The 21,746-nt window shown below is 37.0% G+C and overlaps 2 protein-coding genes across 3 annotated transcripts in view; both read left to right on the top strand.

The window, feature by feature from the left end:
* The first annotated feature begins 2,028 nt into the window (after positions 1-2,028).
* On the top strand, positions 2,029-12,511 carry LOC127622126 (layilin-like). The gene is made up of 8 exons (XM_052096070.1): positions 2,029-2,145; positions 2,561-2,578; positions 3,657-3,954; positions 4,110-4,267; positions 8,374-8,418; positions 8,744-8,830; positions 9,615-9,717; positions 11,870-12,511. The coding sequence occupies exons 1-8, from the start codon at positions 2,070-2,072 to the stop codon at positions 12,219-12,221; spliced, it is 1,137 nt and encodes a 378-aa protein (XP_051952030.1). The 5' UTR covers positions 2,029-2,069; the 3' UTR covers positions 12,222-12,511.
* Positions 12,512-14,877: 2,366 nt separating this feature from the next.
* The window catches only part of LOC127620736 (serine/threonine-protein kinase SIK2-like), a 42,102-nt gene continuing 35,233 nt past the window's right edge, over positions 14,878-21,746 (top strand). For both annotated transcript variants that reach the window (XM_052093943.1, XM_052093948.1), the window contains exons 1-3: positions 14,878-15,236; positions 17,185-17,301; positions 18,812-18,875. In XM_052093943.1, the coding sequence (XP_051949903.1) occupies positions 15,099-15,236; positions 17,185-17,301; positions 18,812-18,875 (319 nt within the window). In that variant the 5' untranslated portion in view covers positions 14,878-15,098. The remainder of the gene's footprint in view (positions 15,237-17,184; positions 17,302-18,811; positions 18,876-21,746) is intronic.

Below are 21,746 nucleotides of genomic sequence, written 5' to 3'. Positions count from 1 at the left end.
ATAAAATGACATCGGCTTGAAAAATGGTTTCAATGTACAAGCATGTAATTGATTTAATGGAATGGCATTAAGTGCAGCCAGTCCTGTAGCCAGAAGCTATGGGTGCTAAATCAAAATGATGAGGCTTGTTTATAAGTGCAGCTGCTCCCTATTCAGCAGTACTGTTATACTCAACAAAATATGTATCATCTTCAGTATACTACAGTGAAGTGCAATTCCTGAGATAACTAGTGAAAAAGCTTATATTCTGAATTTCTCTATACTACATATGTTCCCATAACAAATTACATAATCAAGCATAGGTCCCCTTTTTGCTTTAAAGAAATGCACTCAATGTGGCATGGACTGCACAAGTTTGTACAAAATCCATGATATCCAGCATGATTTGAGAACGTTCCCAATATCCTCTTGTTTTAAGACCTATGTGTGTTTTGTGTTATTCTTCTTTCAAGAGGGAAATTTGACCTAATTCACAGTATGACAAGATTGATATCAAAGATCAGTTATAAAGTCAGCAGAATTAGACAAAGTTGGATAATGTACAAATGTTGCTTTGTTTACTATTATTGGGAATAACTTTAACCCTTACCTCTTCAAGTCACATACTCAAGTGATGATGTCATTTGCAGCCCAGTTTGCTGCCCCCCACTTCAAAACTCGTTCCAGCCAAGTGTTTTATTTCTCTCCCATTCATTAGAGTGCTCTCTCTACCTTCCTCAGCACTTTTTCCCCAGAGCCTCAGCGTTTCTCAGGGCATCCTCCCCTATGGAGAAAGAGAATAAAGAAGGGGATGGACTTCATCTAGACTTTGATGTGTCTCTCGGGAGCAGCCTGATGATTACAGGGTGGTGGTGCTTTATCCTGTCCCTGTTGAGCATCTTACAAACCTAGTTTGCAAATATAAGTTGCACTGAAGTCAGTTGTTTTTAGAAAGACCATATATTGCTAGTAATCTAAGGTCTGTTCATTTGGGGGGCTGGGGTGTGATGGATTCTTCATTGAATTGAGCAGACTGTTGTGTTTTTTAGCCATGTAATGTCTTCAAAGCTATATCTAAAATGGAAATGTTCTAATGTTTTTAAACTCAGCAAATAAAGAAACGTCTTTTCACTTCACTGCTTTTATTTTCAGCAAACTTAACATGGACTGGAAATAGCCTCCCGAGAGTGTCCCAAAGATGGCCGACAGTGGACTGACTCACTAGACAGACTTTGATTATACCTTCCAATAAATTAATAGGTATTGTGTGCGTAATAGAAATGTACTGCTGCAGACAGTATAAAGGAGATATTTTGCTGATGTTACTTCTATAAATCACATCCATTTATAAAAGGGCAAAAACACATAGGGCCTCACCCCCAATTATTATTTAAACTTTACAGGAAAACTGGTAAAATGGCATTTGTGCTTGAGAGAGAGAGAGAGAGAGAGAGAGAGAGAGAGAGAGCACTGACAGTTTCTAACAATTTCATTATTCCTTGGACAGCCTAGTAAATTGGAGTTGCAGACCGAATAATGAAGGGATATTGGAAAATCAACTGACTTAGCGTAGATATTGATCTGAAATGTCTGATGTTTTCTGCTCTGCTCTGTAAGGACAGTTCAAACATTGATTAGCTGCCCTATTATCCAAAACAATTTCTTTGCTGACAAATACGCCATGCAAAATCCTTTACTTAATGTCATGTAGGAAGACTTTATCAGCCTGTTTGGTATAATGGTTTGTAGTGACATTACCCCCTTATCTACGCCCCTGATTATACATATCTGTGTACATCAAATAAAATGAGCTTTAAACACTAAAAAATATTGTTTAAATACCAGTCAGCTCTCGGTATACTTGTAAAATTATATTTGATTAGTTCATATGTTCAAATAAAAGCACATGACTTGTTATTTGATGACGTTTCGCGCCCGTGTCTCGTTCTGACCCGCCTCTCTCTGGACGTTGGACGTTTTCTTCTACTGGATGTAGAAGTGTTCTTGTGTGGATGCTCATTCTTAGTTGTCTTGGCATTTCTTATTGGGGTTCTTTAAACTGTTACGTCTAGAAAAGTGGAAGTTTAAAAATGGATTTGATGAAATTATCTGGATGCGTGTTGATTTTATTCGGCGTCTCCGCGTGCGCGTCAACGCTTCTCGGTGGTGAGTAAAAGTGATGCATTCCACTTTCAAAAGATTAAACTCTAGATATTTTACTTAGATTAAAAATGTTATCATATTTGAAATATTACTATTTCAAATATTACTATTGTGACTCTTTTATTCTCTTAATTACTACCATTGAGGCATCATAAATAATAATAATAATAATGTAGAAATCGTTCTATATGCAAGTTTTTTGTTATTTTAATTATGTGTATTAACAACTTTTTTTTTTTTTTTTTCAATTATTGCATCGTTATCTGTGCAGTTATCTGCAGGTTTCATGTTTAATTAATGTTGATTGAGTTGTTTGAATATAGGAAGGGATTCCTTTAGATCATTATTTAACTGTGGCTTCCCCCCTCTCTTCTCGGCTTGTAAACCTGATGTGTTGTCCATTCTCCATGTGGTGCAGACATTTACGAGCCTAGAGGTATGTCATGCCGCAGACACTAATGGTTTTCACTAAATTAAAGCAATTGCTCCCTATCAGATCTTATATCTATATAACTCAGTATCCTAAGGGGTAAATGTAATCATAACATAAACATAGGGCATCCCATACTTTAAAGCATGTATTGATATTGTTAAAAAAAATGTGGGTACAGAAAATGGTTCTTTTAAATTAATAACGTACATGCATCTGTGTAAAAAATAAAAAATAGCTTGTCATTTAGCTAAAATATTTGACTTACACAGTATCCTGCTCGTTAAACTCGTTAAAGCGGCTGTCTCCATTGGAACTTCTGGGTTTATGTTCCATGTTTAAGGGTCAATCAACTCATTAACTCATGGGATACCACACCATGCTTTTATAGAGACCTTTTTTTTTAGATTTGGTAGTATACAAATATTATACCTTCACTGAAGGTGCAAAGATGTTCCTATAAGGTCCCACCACAGTGAGAATCTCATTTATAAAAGTTTAGCAAATATTTTCCTTTTCAGTGCTTCAGAATGGAATTTCTTCTTTCTCTCTATTGTGTGTTTAGTAACTTTATCTCAATACAGCACAAATTATAGTACAAAATGACAATCACAGTCATGCGAACTATATTAAAACATGAATTCATCAAAAATGCTACATAAGAATATGCAAAATCCTTAACAATTAATACAATTTTAGGATATAGAACAGAAGAGCGACATGAAAAGAGTAATTAAAATAAAAAAAAAATGAAAAATCACAGTAAAAATCTTCTTTGTGTCTCTTCGTCTTCAAATGATTATTCCTGAATGCTTCCATTGTTTATGCCTCTCTGTAACATAATGCTGTCAATTGAGCAACTTGTATTGAACCCAGAATATTCTTTTAAGACTGCCAATCCATTACACCATGTGCTTGCCTCAGGCACTTGTGTAAATCCATAACAGCACAGTAATGCACAAAAACAAAATGTTGCAGATAGACATAGAATTAAACATCTTCATAAAACAAAACAAAATTGCATTGTCTTTGGAGCCCAACTGGAGCCAATGTCTTTCCATCCACCTATACTGTCTCTCTCAAGGCCAACAGATCTGCAAGCGTGGCACTGAAAAGCCCTGCTATAAAATCGCCTATTTTCAGGATAGCCAACGTAAACTCAACTTTGAAGATGCCAGCCGAGCCTGCAGGAGTGATGGTGGAGACATTCTCAGTATTGAGTCTAAATCTGAGCAGAAGTTGATAGAGACTTTTATCTACGAATTGAAAGCATCGGACGGAGACTTCTGGATAGGGCTCCGTAGGGATCAAGGCTATGAGGAGGTGAATGGAAACTGCCCATCCCAGTACTACTGGCTAGATGGAAGCCAGGCAACCTTCAGGTGAGATGAGCGATCGCTCGCTCGCTCTTTTGTTGTCCATATCCACATGCTTTCAAACCAATTGACATTTTTAGATACTTACAGTATATTGTTGTGCATAAATATCTTAGAACTTAGTTTATCTTAGAACATTTCAGTGCATGTGTGTGTGACAGGAATTGGCACTTGGACGAGCCTTCTTGTGGGTATGAGGTGTGTGTTGTGATGTACCATCAGCCCTCTGCTCCTCCTGGTCAGGGTGGCCCTTACATGTTCCAGTGGAATGATGACAATTGTGAAACCAAGAACAACTTTATCTGCAAGTACACTAAAGGTTGGATAGGCATATTTTTCCTCAGTTGACTTCTCAGTCTGTTAATTTGACTAATACTTGTATTATTTGAACAAACTTACCCAGTTTCATGACCAGTGTTCATAATGGTTCAAGACGGCAAAATTGTATGAGTTGGCCCAAACAAATCATACAACTTTTACTTCCATAGAGAAAATATCTTAGGATTTCCCTATCTGGTGTGAATTATTATGAATTGTCATGAGACTATGTTGCCAAAATCCAAGTGACTTACTTTGAAGGAGGGACCCAAGCAATATCTATGGACCTGAATATCATATTGGGGGTGGGCTATGTTTAGTAGACAACTAACCAGAACACCCTTGTATAACAATTTGCTTATAATCACTCAGATCGCTAAAGGAATAGTTCACCCACAAATTAAAATTTTCTCATCATTTACTCACTCTCATGCCATCCCAGATGTGTGACTTTTTTTCTTCTGCTGAACACAAACAAAGATTTTTAGAAGAATATCTCATCTCTGTTGGTCCATACAATGCAAGTGAATGGTGACCAGATCCAAAAGCACATAAAGGCGGCATACCAGTGCGGCATACATGTCTTCTGAAGTGATTTGATAGGTGTGGATGCAAAGTCCTTTTGTTTATGATAAATCTCTACTTTCACTTTCACATTTTTCTTCTTTTGATTTTGGTGATTTTTATTCTTTGTGTATTTCTCCACCTTCTGAGCAGGAAGAACAATTTATAGTAAAAAAGGTCTTAAATATTGATCTGTTTCACACACACATAGCATATTGCTTCTGAAGATAGATTTAACCACTGGAGTCTTATGGATTACTTTTATGTAGTGATCAACCGATATGGGTTTTTTAATGGCCGATGCCGATATCCAGAGAGCAGGGTGACCGATAGGCTGATACAATGCAGATATATTAAACAATTTAATATAGTAAATAACAGAAACATGAAATTTCTAGAAACTGGATAAACTCTTATTTAGCACTATATTTACTCAATTTCACACTAAACCTTTAACTTTGTAAAAAAGAATCTTAAAAATTATATTGTATTTTAAATGGTAGATAGCAGTTTCTTCTGATTTCTGTTTAGTCATCAAATTTTAGTAATTTATTTGCACATGAAGAAATTGTTAATATATGAGGAAGAAGGAATAACAGGACACACAGTAGTCCAGAAACCATGTTTAGCAATCCCAATGGCACATGCAGTGCATAGTGAATAAGACATTTACTTATAAGAAACGCTTTTACTTTGAAGTTGCACTCACACCCTCGTGTGGATACAGTGCGAGCAGCAGCAATCTACTGTACTCATAGTTTAAACAGCCTGGATCGCCTGCTTAGATTGTCATGGACTGACTGTCATGATTTGTGAATCAGAGGAACTTTTGATCCTGATTCTGAAGTTTTGATTCTAGCTGATAGAATACACGCTTCAGAGGAAGATAGTAGATGCTGCTGGATCTCAGTGCTGCATTCTATCTTGCCTAAAAACTCAAGGTGATAGAGCTTTTGCTGTGGCAGCCCCTAGACTTTGGAATGAGCTTCCATTGGTCATAAAATCATCTCCGTCTCTATTCTCTTTCCAGGGGGCCTTAAAAACATGTTTATTTTCCCTAGCTTTTAATTAATTGCATTATACTAGGTCAATTTAATCTTTTCCCGTTTTTATTGGTTTTAAATGCTTGTTGCATTCTTAAGCTGTATTTATGTGATTTTATTAATTTTTGTAACTCCATGTACAGCACTTTGGTACCCAGTGTGGTTTTTGAAAGTGCTCTAGAAATAAAATTGAGTTGAGTTGAGTTGAGTTGAGTTGATGAACGTTTGATGGAAGAAAACGCTGGATTTTCATGAGGTTCGTGAATTAAATTTTTTTAAACGAGATATTTGCATATGTGCAGATGGTATATACAGTATCTCACAAAAGTGAGTACACACCTCACATTTTTGTAAATATTTGATTATACCTTTTCATGTGACAACACTGAAGAAATGACACTTTGCTACAATGTAAAGTAGTGAGTGTACAGCTTGTATAACTGTGTAAATTTGCTGTCCCCTCAAAATAACTCAACACACAGCCATTAATGCCTAAACCGCTGAGAACAAAAGTGAGTACACCCCTAAGTGAAAATGTCCAAAAGCATGGTGGCCAAGACTAACAGCGGTTTAACAGGACAGGTTCCACTCCGAACAGGCCTCACCATGGTCGACCAAAGAAGTTGAGTGCATGTGCTCAGCATCATATCCAGAGGTTGTCTTTGGGAAATAGAAGTATGAGTGCTGCCAGCATTGCTGCAGAGATTGAAGGGGTGGGGGGGTCAGCCTGTCAATGCTCAGACCATACGCCGCACACTGCATCAAATTGGTCTGCATGGCTGTTGTCCCAGAAGGAAGCCTATTCTAAAGATGATGCACAAGAAAGCCTGCAAACAGTTTGCTGAAGACAAGCAGACTAAGGACATGGATTACTGGAACCATGTCCTGTGGTCTGATGAGACCAAGATAAACTTATTTGGTTCAGATGGTGTCGAGCGTGTGTGGCGGCAACTAGGTGAGGAGTACAAAGACAAGTGTGTCTTGCCTACAGTCAAGCATGGTGGTGGGAGTGTCATGGTCTGGGGCTGCATGAGTGCTACCGGCACTGGGGAGCTACAGTTCACTTAGGGAACCATGAATGACAACATGTACTGTGACATACTGAAGCAGAGCATGATCCCCTCCCTTCAGAGACTGGGCCGCAGGGCAGTATTCCAGCATGATAACGACCCCCAAACACACCTCCAAGATGACCACTGCCTTGCTAAAGAAGCTGAGGGTGAAGGTGATGGACTGGCCTAGCATGTCTCCAGACCAAAACCCTATTGAGCATCTGTGGGGCATCCTCAAACACAAGGTGGAGGAGCACAAGGTCTCTAACATCCACCAGCTCCGTGATGTCGTCATGGAGGAGTGGAAGAGGACTCCAGTGGCAACTTGTAAAGCGCTGGTGAACTCCATGCCCAAGAGGGTTAAAGCAGTGCTGGAAAATAATGGTGGCCACACAAAATATTGACACTTTGGGCCCAATTTTGACATTTTCACTTAGGGGTGTACTCACTTTTGTTGCCAGCGGTTTAGACATTAATGGCTGTGTGTTGAGTTATTTTGAGGGGACAGCAAATTTACACAGTTATACAAGCTGTACACTCACTACATTACATTGTAGCAAAGTGTCATTTCTTCAGTGTTGTCACATGAAAAGATATAATCAAATATTTACAAAAATGTGAGGGGTGTACTCACTTTTGTGAGATACTGTAATAGATGTTTTATTGATATTTGTCTTTTATCATGAGAAACGTTACAGGGAAATGCTGAGGAGAGACTGTTAGAACACATGTTTCAGAGGAAGATTTATGAGCATTTCATAGGGTGCTGGATCTGTGTGAGGTTGGTTTATTACATCTGTTTAAACGAGATATGTGCATATTTGCAGATGTATTTGATATTGGTTTTATTGATATTTGCCTTTTTATCATTGGACAAGACTGTTCAAAGATACAGGGAACTGTTGAGGAGAGACGGAGAATGAAACAGGCGAGCACTTTAACATTATGAGCTCAAGCGCGTCTGCTGCTGCTCTGATATGCAGACCGTTTAAATGACACTGTGTTGCACACTGGTCTATTATTGTAGTAACACAATGGCACATAACAACAACACAAACCATGACTGGTCGTTTACATGTCTCAGTCACTTCATATGTAAGCAGGCGCTTCTCAGCGCCCTCAAGAAACAAACTGACCAAAGGAGAAAATATATCGGCCGATTATTCGGCCTCTGTGATCAGGGCCCATTAATGCATGTGTGTTCAGGATACGAAAGAAAGTCATACACATCTTTGATGGCACAAGGGTGAGTAAATGATGAGAGAATTTTCATTTTTGGGTGAACTATTCCTTTTAGCAGCAACCTAGCAATGGCCTGGTAACCACTAACCAATAAAATGTAAACATATTTAACGTAGAACTAGTAGAAGCAATATTTGAATTCAGAACTACCTAGAATTACCATAACTGTAAATATGTGTTAACATGGTCATAATATGTTTTTTCAGATAAACTTGCAGCACCAATCCCTAAAGAAAATGGAACATTTGGAGGTAATCTCGAGATTTACTAAAGCTTTTCAATACAGCTCATGTTAAAACTGTTGTGCTTCGAATAATTTTAACAATGCATGTTTATTTAATATCTCTGCATTATTAGTATTCTTTTTTTGTTAAGTAAGGACACCTAATAGTGTAGATTCATTTATTTGATTTTGACATTTTATATGCATTTGATAAAATCTGCATTATTTATATATTTATTTATTTGTTATGCATTTGTTCTGCACTTTTTGTGTTTGGATTAAACTATAGAGCTGCTTGAACAATCATTCTTGATGTCTTACACCAGATAATGCTTAATTTCCATTTATTTCAGATGCTCTTCCGACACCCAAAATACCCAGAGAGCCTTCTGCCACAGTAAATGATGATGGCATGAGGGTGATTCTATCTAACCCTGCAGGTGAATCTTCTCAACTTCCCCAAGATTCACCCAAAAATGAAAACTCTGTTGCCATTTACCTTTATATAATTCACAACCAAGAACTTTCATTCTGTTAGGGAGATCGTTAAGGACTGATAACCTCAGTCACCATTCACTTTCATTGCATTTGTTTTTTACATAAAATTAAAATAAATGGTGACTGAGGCTAACGAGCTGCTTAATATTTATTTTTGTGTTCCACGGAAAAATGTACATAACATAGTTTGAAACATCATGATGGTCAGTAAATGATGACTATGAACTATGAAAATGGGGTTGAAGACTACGATAGCAGTCTTCAGTTAATCAGATAATACAGTGTAGTCCAAAGGTGAGTGACACATTGGTAATCTGGGATTTATTATTTTACTTTAACCTGGAATAAACAAAATTGTTGTGGAAAAAAAATTTCAACTCTTTTTCTGAAGTCCACAGTATGCTCTTGGGACATTCACAGATCATGCTGGAATAACATCTGGATCATCCAGATTTACACAATCTTGTGAAGTCAATACCAGCTCAAGTGCATGATGTTATTAAAGCAGAAAGGGGACATTAATTGCCTACCAAATACCATGAAGTTCAAATTTTCCCTTTTGTTATGGGGAAGTTTGTCCCCACTACATGTTGAATTAACCAAAGTTGATGACTAAATATCTGGTAGATTTTTTATGATGTAAACTCAGAACAAAAAAAAGTATAAAGTATAACTATAAAGGCTTCATTGATTACTTTAACCATTATATTGTTGCATCTCTTTTAGACAATGCTCTCAATATTGCCTACATTGTACTGCCTATCATACCACTACTTCTGCTACTGATTGTTGCAACTGGAGTTTTCTGCATCAAGCTTTTCACAAAGAGGTGTGTTTTTCACAGGTCATTTCATTGATCACACTGCAAGAACAATCATTCATCTTAATTAATATTTTGGTCTTTTTTTCCAGTGAAAATATCTAAATACTATTTAAACAATATATGTTTAAGATATTAAGTCTTGTTTTAAGATAAATTGAACTAAATATAGTGAGATTCTTGCTTAAAAGTGCACTCAGTAACTTTTGTTTTTATGTCATCTTTCACTAACACTGACACCTAGCGGCTTGGATACATCATTTTAAAATCAATAGATTTCAATTACAGATGCCATTGTAGAAATTCACTGTTTACAGTCAGCCATTATTCATTTAATCCTTGATTGAACATGTCAGGGCGGTTACTGAGATTAAGTGAGTAGTATATGACTGGTCATGTGATCATAACATGGCAGCCCCCGTGTGTGGACCCTGTCCACGTAGAATAAAACAGCTTGCAGATATTTTGGGAGTGAAAATCTCAAGATTTTATGCATACAATACAAAAATACAATACATTTCTTAAGGAACAAAACAATACAAAATTATTGAGGGAAAAATTACACCTTTTTTGAGTGCACCTTTTAAACAAGGAAAAATCTAAACTATTTACAAGTGCGGTTCCCTTTTAATTAAGTGTCTTATGCAGTTGGCTTTTTTTGTTTGTTTGTTTGTTTTAATCATAAAGCTCACAAAATGTTGTTAGATTGCTTTGAATCAGATACTGTAATATCCATAAAGTCTTAGAGTCATTATTGTGTAGTTTGATTAAATATGATGTGTATCAAAATTAAATAATTAAAAAATAATTTTATTTATTGAGCCCTGTGAGCAAGCTGACAATAAGAAAAGTGCTGCATTGCAAAAATATTCTGATATATAAAGGAATATTCTGGGTTCAATACAAGTTAAGCCCAATTGAAAGCATTTGTGGCATAAAGTTGATTACCACCAAACAATTATTTTGACTCGTCTTACAATGAAAGTGAATTGGGCCATTTTTGGAGGGTTTAAAGCAGGGCGGACTGGCCATCGGGAGCACTCTGCTGGGTAATTTGGGCTGTTCCGCTGCTGAACAAGTATAAAAAATATATGACAGTATTGATCAGGACCTGCCCGTCCTACAGGCGACATAGGCAGCTGCCCTATGCTTTAACATTCCCGCACGGACCCCATTACAGAGCGAAAATGTAATATACTATGAAAGATTTTGAAAGGTTAAGAGAAGCTTTCATTTTTAAATCAAATAATGACTTTTATTTTGAAATTACTTACACATTACACATTTCTGTATGCACGCAGTCACTCTAACTTTTTTAAACAGCATTTTCTGGTGTTGTATGGCTATGTATAAATATATTTTAAAATTATTCGTATTAAATAAAAAGGTCATTAAGATCTTTAAAAACTTGAAGAAATGCTAACTTGTCACAGCATCTAAAATGCACACTAAAATACATTTTAACTTAACATCTGCATGTTGGGAAAAAATCCACTCATCACTTTTACAGTAGTTTAATATGTTTTAAAGTTATGACAGTTTTTGCACTGGTGGGGCCCGTTGTCATGACTAGCAGTCAATAATAATGTCTTTTTTCAACACAAAAATCTGAAATTGAGCAGGAAAATTAAATCAATTAGGCGGTGTGTTGTGGTGTGGTGTGCTGGCCGGGTTTGGAGGGCCACTCTGGGCCAGAAAGTCCAGGGCCACTTTTTAGTCACAGTCGACCTCTGGTTCAAATACAGAAATGAGAAGCTTATCATTTTATAAAAGCACTTATATTCATTTGTATGTTAAAACTTGTGTATTATTTGTGTTGTAAAGTTGTTTAAATCATCAATTACAGAGTTTCCAACGTTATGTCGGCATGGCAGTGAAGTTATAAAATTGGCTATAACTTTACACAGAAAAGGTTATTACGTGATTTTATCAATCTGAAATCATGTTAACATGCATGTTGTTTATGTCTTGTGGTTATACTTTTGAAACAGAGTGTATTTTAATGTTTACAAATTGGCCCCCATTCACTTCCATGGTAAGTGCCTCACAACATTATGCCACAAATGCTTTCAGTTGAACAACTTGTATTGAACACGTAATATTCCTTTAAGTTTGATATATCTGATGAAATTTAACAGCATAATTTCATCCATGCATGTAGGAAGAAAGAACAATCTGAGACCTGTCCAAAGGAAACTGGATATTGGGCAGCAGGGGAAAGATGCCAAAGCCCAAGCCCTGATGTATACAATGTCATCCGAAGGCAGCATGAATCCGACCTAGCCGTCACACGCCCTGACATCAAGAACACCTCCTTCCTGGGTTCTTCTCCAGACACTCCACCGGGAGATTATGACAACCTGGCAAGCAAGGACAGTGAGAGCGGTTTTGTGACACTGGCCAGCACTGAGAGCGGCTTTGTTACCAATGATATGTATGACACGCTGCAAGGCCGTGGAAATGGGAAATACTACAGAGATCAAGGATGGATGGATGAATTATATGACTACTGAAATGCAAGAAGAACATTAGTTTGATCCTGGATTCTCCCTTTGAGAATAAACCAATAGTGGCTGTTGATGTGTTCACTAAGTGTTGGTGTAAGATATCCAATATCATTACAGGTTCGAAACTGTGGAGCACGAAAGCTTAAAAGAACATTCAAATGAGGTCTGAAAATATGTGGACTCTGTGCAGCCTTACTTTAGGATCTTCAATATGCATTACATGAATGAGAGAGAACAGTTCTACATTATATTTCCCATCTACCATCAATTTAATGGCTACCAGAGTTTCAATGGAACAACATCTGAAGTTTTCGGGTACTACATTAGTATCAGCTTTTTACCTTTTTTTTTTTTTTTTTTAAAGCTATGTTTCTAGTTTTTTTGTAGACTCCCATTACACATGCTAAAATAACCACAACTGTAATACTAACCAGTTTCTCAATGCATCTTCAAGCCAATTTTGGCTACTGCAGGGATGATTTGAGAAGCATGCCAAGGGTGATACAACTTTTAAAAGATGAAATATTATAATATTTCAACAAACTGCTCAACAAATCATAATGAGATGGCTTGGGTATGAGCTTGGATGTTTTGCATGACCCTGTTATGATGCTTTTTTTGAATGTGTCTTTTCCTGTGAAATAATGAATGACCAAAAATCCTTCAAGTTTCTTATGCAAAAATATTTGAATGTGTATGCAGTTGTGTTGATGAAGCCTTAATAAACAAAACTAAAAAATCATGAAAAAAAAAATATATATATATATTTCTTTTTACATTTTGGTAAATATAATATTAATGCATCATTAATTGGGACTGCTGAGGTTTTGTATGCGTGTGCTGTAAGGAGAGGGCATTATTGTAGAAACCGTTTTTTACAACAGGGGTCGCTGTCTGATTTTCAATCACAGCTTCATCACCGATCCTCCAGCTGGTCATTTAATGGTTAGACGGAGACCTGGAGAGTCCTTCAAGTGTCACCACAGTGTCTCGCACCCACTGTGAAATGTAGTGGAGGATCGGTGATGATCTGGGGGTGCTTCAGAAAGGTTATCCTGGAAGAAAACATGCTTCCTTCTGCTCTGACAATGTTCCCCAACTCTGAGGATTGGTTTTTCCAGCAGGACAATGCTTCATGCCCCACAGCCAGGCCAATAAATGTGTGGATGGAGGACCACCAGACCAAGAACCTGTCATGGTCAGCCCAATCTCCAGACCTGAACACCATTGAATGTGATTAAGAGGAAGATGGATGGCCACAAGCCATCAAACAAAGCCGAGATGCTTGAATTTGTGTGCCAGGAGTGGCATAAAGTCACCCAACATGCAGTGATGTGAAAGACTGGAAGAGAGCATGCCAAGACGCATGAAAGCTGTGATTGAAAATTAGGATTATTCCAACAAATATTGATTTCTTAAGTTAAACATTAGTATTGTGTTGTTTAAAAATTAATACGATCTTGTTGTCTTTGCATTATTCGAGGTCTGAAAACACAGCATTTTTAAAAATATATATTTTCTGCAAATAAATTTTCTAAATGACCATATATTTATTTGGAATTTGGGAGAAATGTTGTCAGTACTTTGTAGACTAAAACAAAATTGTTAATTTTACTCAAACACATAATAGTAAATCCAGAGAAACTGAGAATGTTTCAGTGGTCTTCTGTATAAAAGCTGTATAAAAGATAATACATCTTTATAATCGTTTTAATAAATATAATTTTAAATAATAAATCAGTATTGTGCATGCAAAATTACTTTTCCATGTTTATATAAAAATCTTTATCTAAATACATAGTAGGCATTTCCTTAACAAATAGGTATATATATATATATATATATATATATATAATTTTGCATGCACAATACCGATTTATTTTTTACAATAATATTTATTAAAACGATTAAAATTTTTATTTTTACAATACTGATTTATTATTTATTACAGAATATAATTTTTAAATATAGGCATTTATTATTTTCTCATGAGCAGTGCTCATTTTATTACCATTATACCCTGTTCGATTTTTCCGTGTGGTTCATCGTCGTAATAAATAAACCAATAAATAAAAAATATAAAGGGTTGCGATTATGTCACTGCATGGTGTTTTGAAGAGGGAGAAGTAGATGCCTGACATTTATCTATTTAATTGTTTATTTATTTATTTGCACATTTCAGGCAAAATCATATTTTTCTTTAATGACAGTCTGCACATTCTTGGAACATTCTCAGTCTTTAGAAACAAATGTTTAGCCTACTTTGGTTTGGTGTCAGCGGCACTGTTCACCTCATACAGAAGAAGCTTGCAGAAAAATCTTACATAATTATTAATATATATATCCATCCATCCATCGTCAACCGCTTATCCTGTGTACAGGGTCGCGGGGGCTGGAGCCTATCCCAGCTAACATTGGGCGAAAGGCGGGGGACACCCTGGACAGGTCGCCAGTCCATCACAGATATATATATATATATATATATATATATATATATATATATAGCCGGTATAGCCGCTGACTGACGCACGCAGTGGATAAGGTTGTCTTGGTGACACACTGGTCGCGGATATTCAAGCCGTTTTGTGAGATCCGCCCCCTTTATAAAACCTCTTCAGCACTGACGTCAATGCATGTCGAGCGCCAGAACATCATTCCTCATTCCGAGCATCAGAGTGGAATGCGCTCTCATTTCACAGACATGTAGAGACCTCATCTGGGAACGAAGAGATGTGCATGAGCCCTTGGCACCCATATGGCCCGTTTGCATCTTAGCGTTGGCATTAAATACCTAATCACAACTTGAATTGCTTTGTAAGTGAGCAGGTGAAGGTGCCCAACTCATTCACACACCTCTTGATTCCGTAGCTCCTCTAGAAAACTATGGTCATGGCCGCCCAAGACCAAAAACCGTCGCAGCGGGCTCCGGTTCGCGTCGGATTTTATGATATTGAGCGAACGTTGGGAAAAGGTAATTTTGCGGTTGTGAAGCTCGCGAGACATCGTATCACGAAATCAGAGGTGAGTAAACACACACTTTAGTGTTTGTAGTTTGCGCGCGCTTGAATGCAGTCGAAACAACTTCGACTTGTACTTTTATCCTAGATAACAAAAAAGGAAATAATATGTCATAATTTGCTTAGGCTATTTGTATGTTATAGTTTGTATAGGCCATAGCTGTATATAATATTTTCAGTAAAAGTAGATTATGCGTATTTTCCCAGTCAAAACGGTCACCTTTGATCTCTAGGACATAGTGGTAACTGCACTATTACTAGAAAGATTTTCGGACGTTCCAGTTGTTGTTTCGCAATAGGCAGTTGCAATTTTTTAAAGTTCTTTCAGTTAAGACATTTTACAAGAAAGAGCCTAATTTTGGGAGATTTTGCAATCTACTCAAATACTTTTTAAACCTATGTAGTAACACGTGAAATACTATGTATAACAGTGGTCTTAAAGGAATATTCTGGGTTCGGTACAAGTTTAGCTCAATCGACAGCATTTGTGGCGTAATGTTGATTACCACAAAAATGTATTTAGACATCCTATTTAAAGACTATAAAAAATCTGGGTTCCAGTGAGGCACTTACAATGGAAGTGAATGGGGACAATCTGTAAAAGTTAAAATACTGTTTCAAAAGTATAACCACAAGATGTAAACAATATGGGTGTTAACATGATTTTAGTGTGATAAAATCACTCACTAACCTATTCTGAGAAAATGTATTTCCAATTTTACAACTTCGTTGCCATGACAACGTGGTTAAGTAAACCCTTAAATGACTGTAATAACAAACATTTAAACAGCATTACAGCTCAGATAATACACAAGTTCTAACAGAAGAATTAATGTAAGTGCTTTTATAAAATTATTAGCTTCACAATTTTTGACTTTAAAGATGAACTCAGTAACTTTTGACTTTGTGTCATCTTGGAGTTACACTGACACTTAGCGGCTTGGATGCATCATCTTTTAAAATCAACAGTTTTCAGTTTCAGATGTCATTTGTAGAAATGTAGTATTCACAGTCAGCCAGGATGACTTTAATCAATGAGTGAAGTGTCAAATAACAGGACGGTTACTGAGATTAAGCGAATAGTATTCAGCTGGTCATGTGATTCTAACATGGCTGCCGCTATGAGGGGACCCTTTCCTGGTAGAATAAAAAAGCTTTTATAAAGTTACTGATATAAACAAGGGTGTAGATTTGGCTTGAACATTGTTGCAGCATGAACCATTCAGTACAAGTTAAGCTCAATCGAAAGCATTTGTTGCATAACATTTATTTTTCATAAATTGAAGTTACAGTGATATTCTTACAATGGAAGTGAATAAGGCTGATTTTTGGATGGTTTAAACAGAAATGTGAAGCTTGTAATTTTATAAAAGCACCTGCATTAATTCTTCTTTTAAAACTTGTGTATTATTTGAGCTGTAATATAATATTTATGGTCGTTTTAGGGTTTTTTGACATCATCATGGTAACAAAGCATTAAAATTAGATATAACTTTACACAGAAAAGGCTAGTAAGTGATTTTATCACACTAAAATCATGTTTACACACATATCATTAATATCTTTTAAAATCGTAATAAATACTTTCGAAATACCTTTGAAAAAGTGAGCATTTTAATGTAAAAAATTGCCCCCATTCGCTTCCATTGTAAGAGCCTCACTGGAACATTGATTTTTCTTTTTTTAAATAAAAGGAGGAATGAGACAAAATTTATTTTTGTGTTAATCAACATTATGCCAGAAATGTTGTCGATTGATCTTAACTTGTATAGAACCCAGAATATTCCTTTAAGTAAAAATTATTTTTGTCTGTCAGTACATCTAAATGCATGCTCGAAAGAAACAAACCTTTATTTCTCTGGCACCTTAGAATTGGCTTTATGCATAAGCAGCTTTAAAATGCATATAACAAAAGCCCTCTGTAACTAACATTTAAATCTGCTGAATTACAGGTGGCCATTAAGATCATAGACAAGACCCAGCTAGATGCTGTGAACTTGGAGAAGATCTATAGAGAAGTGGAAATCATGAAGATGCTGGACCATCCTCACATCATCAAGCTTTACCAGGTGCTGCATGATCACCATTGACTGTACTTACACTACTTGAATGTACTTCCTGCTACTAGAATGGATATTTCTATCTGGAAGACTCGCAGACTTGAGTGAAATTGAAGATTACATTTATTTGATGAATATAAAACAGAAAAGTAACGTCTCTCTTTGGCGTATGCCCCATTTGGCAGTCCGAGGAAGTTGTACTCGGAACCGTCATATCCTGCCGGAGATAGGAGGCAGGGGCGAGGAGCCTACCCCCATGCAGGATGGGACAAAACTGGTGGTGGTGGGGTGGTGGAGGTTGCCATGTTAGCACACTGAAACAGCAATGTGATAGATTGTGAGCAGACTTATAAAGCAACGGCTTACATGTGATTGGCTGGGAATAACCCAGCTTATGGTGCGATGATGTACAGCTGCTAGTCTTCCCGCTAGAACTACGCTGCGCTTACATTTACTGAAAATGGCCTGTATTCATAGTAAATGTATGATGAACTGCCCATAATGTTTTTATGTCATAATGACCTGTAAGACTTATGTGTTTCTATATAATACAGCCTTTTGAACTAGACTAAAATCCAATTGCTTTATAGGGTTAGCCGTATGTAAGATTTTTAGGTCACACTGGGTCTGGATGCTTGCCATATCAACAGCTGCCTGTACTGTTACACAAAAAAGTAGCATCAGCAGCAGAAGCAGCGGTCCAACTATGGGTATTAGTTATATTGTGATTTGCCTGACTGACATCATACAAAGAGCAGGCTTTTTAAAAGCTGCCCACCATTTCTTTGGATGACTGAACTGGGAATATCAGGAACCCAGAGAAATCTACAAGCAGGCAGAAAGAACTATGAATGAACCATGGCACAGTTATGGCAGCAGATGGAAATGCCATGGTTCTTTAATATACACTACTAGTTAAAGGGATAGTTCACCCAAAAATGAAAATTATCTTATTTACTCACCCTCATGCCATCCCAGATGTATATGGCTTTCTTTCTTCTGCTGATCACAAATGTTTTTTTGAAAAAATGTAATTCCAATTTTTTTTAGAAGAATATTTCAGCTCTGTAGGTCCATACAATGCAAGTGAATAGTGACCAGAAATGTTGAAGCTCCAAAAAGCAGCATAAAAGTAATCCATACGACTCCAGTGGTTAAATCTATATCTTCAGAAGCGATATGATAAGTGTTGGTGAGAAACAGATCAATATGTAAGTAAATTTTTTACTATAAATTTCCACTTTCACATGAACTGAAAGTGAAAGTGGAGATTTATAGTAAAAAGGGAATTAAATATTGATCTGTGCATTGTATGAATCTACAGAGCGGAAATATTCTTCTATAAAAAATCTTTATGTTCAGCAGAAGAAAGAAAGTCATATATCTGGGATGGCATGAAGGTGAGTAAATGATTAGAGAATTTTCATTTTTAGGTGAACTATCCCTTTAATTTGCATGTGTGTTTGTGCCCATTGTGTTAGATGGAAATGCTGTCAGTCACACCTCTTCTCTTTCATAGGTCATGGAGACCAAAAACATGCTCTATTTGGTCACAGAGTATGCAAGAAATGGAGAGATATTTGGTGAGTGTCTGTTTCCCTAAATTTATACATAGATCCTTGCAAAAGTTCTCCTCATTTTGATCTGTACTCTCCCCCACACTGTTACTCATAGAATTTCAAATATTGCATATGCAGCGAAGGCTTGCCTGCAGTGGATTGCGACGGTTATTCCACTTTTCTGTTTATCGCATCAACCTAATGGATGAGCAGAAGCTGTTTTTTTTAACCTACAGTATGATGATTAGCTGTGTCACCTGTAATGGAAAAAGGTCTTGGTGTTTTAGTCGAGAGTTACGTGTCCAAGGAAACAAACACCTCACCCATAACAAACTGTAAACCTGCAGTAACCATACAGTCATACTTGAAAAACAGTGAATGAGATTTATAGCCTCATTACAGGGGCAAAAGTTTGCATCTGAGAAGGTAAAACAGGGAATATTATATAAAACTGCTGTCTAAAAGAGGAAAAGGGTAATTATTTGTCCAGTGAGGCTTCTGTTATTGTGTTAATTTGCTAGTATTTGAGAGCATTTGTTGTCATTCACTAGTATGATTTCCAGAGTTTGCATTTCCTGGACATCAAAATAGCTCACTTGTGTTTGGGAACAGGGTGCTTTGGAAAAAGGTTGTAATGTGTAATGTGATGTGAGGGGATTGGGTGTTTACAAAATGATCTGTCTGTCTGTTAGGCTTTGGACATTCTATATTGTTCCTTAGCATTCTGTAATACTTGATTAAAAGTCATAATAATCATTATAACCATAATTAGTTGAACAACAACAACAACAAACAAATTAGTCATATGATCATAAATGCATTGTGAAGATTACATCTGTTCAGGTTCACACATATTTATTTAAGTATTGTAATATGTATTCATTTATTGGAGGGCTTTTCCAACTGAGTCTTGTTTCCTCCCAATTTTTCTTCATCATCTTTTTTTATTTAGTTAGTTAGTTTGTGAGTTAGTTTTTGTCACCTTTGGCTTGTCACTGTAGGGTTTAAGAAACTAGACCTCGTAAAGCTGCTTTGGAACAACATGTATTGTGAAAAGTAACATTCACATCAATTCTGCGGTGAGGTATTTTTGTATAATGAACTGTGTAATTCATTATAGTTGTCCCAAGCAACTGATTTCCTACAGCTGTGCTAGTTTAATATCTCTCATATTAATTGGCTGTCTCTTGCTTCTGCAAAATTATATAATTGCAACTCAAATCATGATTACATTTGCATTGTTTTTTTATTTGATTATGAGCATTGAAATATGCAGTATAGCATACAGTCATTATCATAGCTTTCTAGAAATATATATATATATATGTAGTATGAGAACCCTTTGGAATTACCTGCTTTTATGTATATATTTTTCTTAAAATCCAGTTCGATCTTCATCTAAGTTAATCATGAACAAACACACAAATGATTGTATTGTTCTTGTACTTATTGAATACATCATTCAGACATTCACAGTGTAGGTTGTAAAAAGTATATGAACCCCTAGGCTAATGACATGAACAAACTGAGTCAGCAGTTAAAAAAGCTGGCAGATGATTTATTACTGTGGCTACTCTCCCTAGAATTGGCTGCCCAGCCATGATGACTTAAAGGGCACACCGCAGAATGCTTAATGAGTTAAAAAATAGGGGTGGGTAAAAATATAGATTTTCCGATGCATCGTGATCTTCTTGAATGATCTCGATATCGATTTTTAAAACCCATTTGTCACTGAATAATGACAAGCCCCCTCGAGCTTCCACGCTCGTTCCGCCCCCTCGAGCTCCCACGCTCGTTCCGCCCCCTCGAGCTCGCACGCTCTTTTTGCTCGCTCGAGCCCTCACGCCCACTTTGCTCCTACTCGCTCACATGCTCGTAGGCAATCTCCCTTCCTCGAGTTTCTCACGCGTTTCCAATCCCCCAGAACATTATGACCACCTGCACTCGCGTCATCTGCACTCCTGCACATTAGTTTCACCGGCACTCGTCTCATCACCTGTCATGGTTTACACCTGCACTTGCCCCTATATATATCACTACCCTTTCGTCTCACGGTGGTTGGTTATTGTTCTAGTTTACCCCGCATCTTCGCCCCCCGCTAGTCTCGTCTAGTTTTGTACTCCTCTCGTTTACCCCTTAGCTTGCCAGCCCCCCTTGTTCCCCTGTCTTTTCCTCTCGCTTGTCTTGTTAGTATATTTATTCCCCGGCTTCGACCTCACGCTCCCTTTGACTACTCTCTCCCGGATTGCCTCCTTGTTTATATCTTGATTCCCCGGCTTTTGACCTAACGCTCACCCTGACCATTCTTCGCTGGATTTGCCCTTATTTTGTACTTTTATTTAATAAAGCAGTTTTTCCCCGACATTGTGACTGTCTCAACTTGTGTGCGCCACACTAACCCCATTTAATATATAATTAGTCAAATTTATATTTTCATATTGTACCTAGTTAAAAAGTCCTCTGTATAATTCTCAGAATTAGGTGGGAGGAATTTATTTAATATGTAAGCATCATCAGGGGAATCAAGTTTATCAAGATATCCTACAGGATAATATCAGGGTGACTGCGCATCAGCTGAAGCTCAGTAGAAGTTAGGTGATGCAGCAGGACAATGACTCTAAACATCGAAGTAAACCAATTACAGAATGTCTTTTGGAGTGGCCCAGTCAGGGCCCAGACCCATTCACTGGAAGCCAAGAGTTTGGAATAATGTACAGATGTTGCTGTTATGGAAAGAAATTGATTCTTTAATTCACCAAATTAGCACAGTGGTAAAGACACTGGCTAACACCCCTGGAGTTCGCTAATTCAAATCCCAGGGCGTGCTGAGTGACTCCATCCTGGTCTCCTAAGCAACCAAATTGGCCCGGTTGCTAGGGAGGGTAGAGTCACATG

This window comes from Xyrauchen texanus, chromosome 3 (assembly GCF_025860055.1).
Source record: "Xyrauchen texanus isolate HMW12.3.18 chromosome 3, RBS_HiC_50CHRs, whole genome shotgun sequence".
NCBI lineage: Eukaryota > Metazoa > Chordata > Actinopteri > Cypriniformes > Catostomidae > Xyrauchen > Xyrauchen texanus.
This window is presented reverse-complemented; position numbering and strand designations above follow the sequence as displayed.

Bases quoted from the DNA above. Each gene is read 5' to 3' on its own strand.
- LOC127622126 (XM_052096070.1), top strand. From the start codon at position 2,070: ATGGATTTGATGAAATTATCTGGATGCGTGTTGATTTTATTCGGCGTC. The intron at 8,831-9,614 runs GTGAATCTTCTC...CATCTCTTTTAG, and splicing joins GATTCTATCTAACCCTGCAG to ACAATGCTCTCAATATTGCC. The intron at 9,718-11,869 runs GTGTGTTTTTCA...CCATGCATGTAG, and splicing joins ATCAAGCTTTTCACAAAGAG to GAAGAAAGAACAATCTGAGA.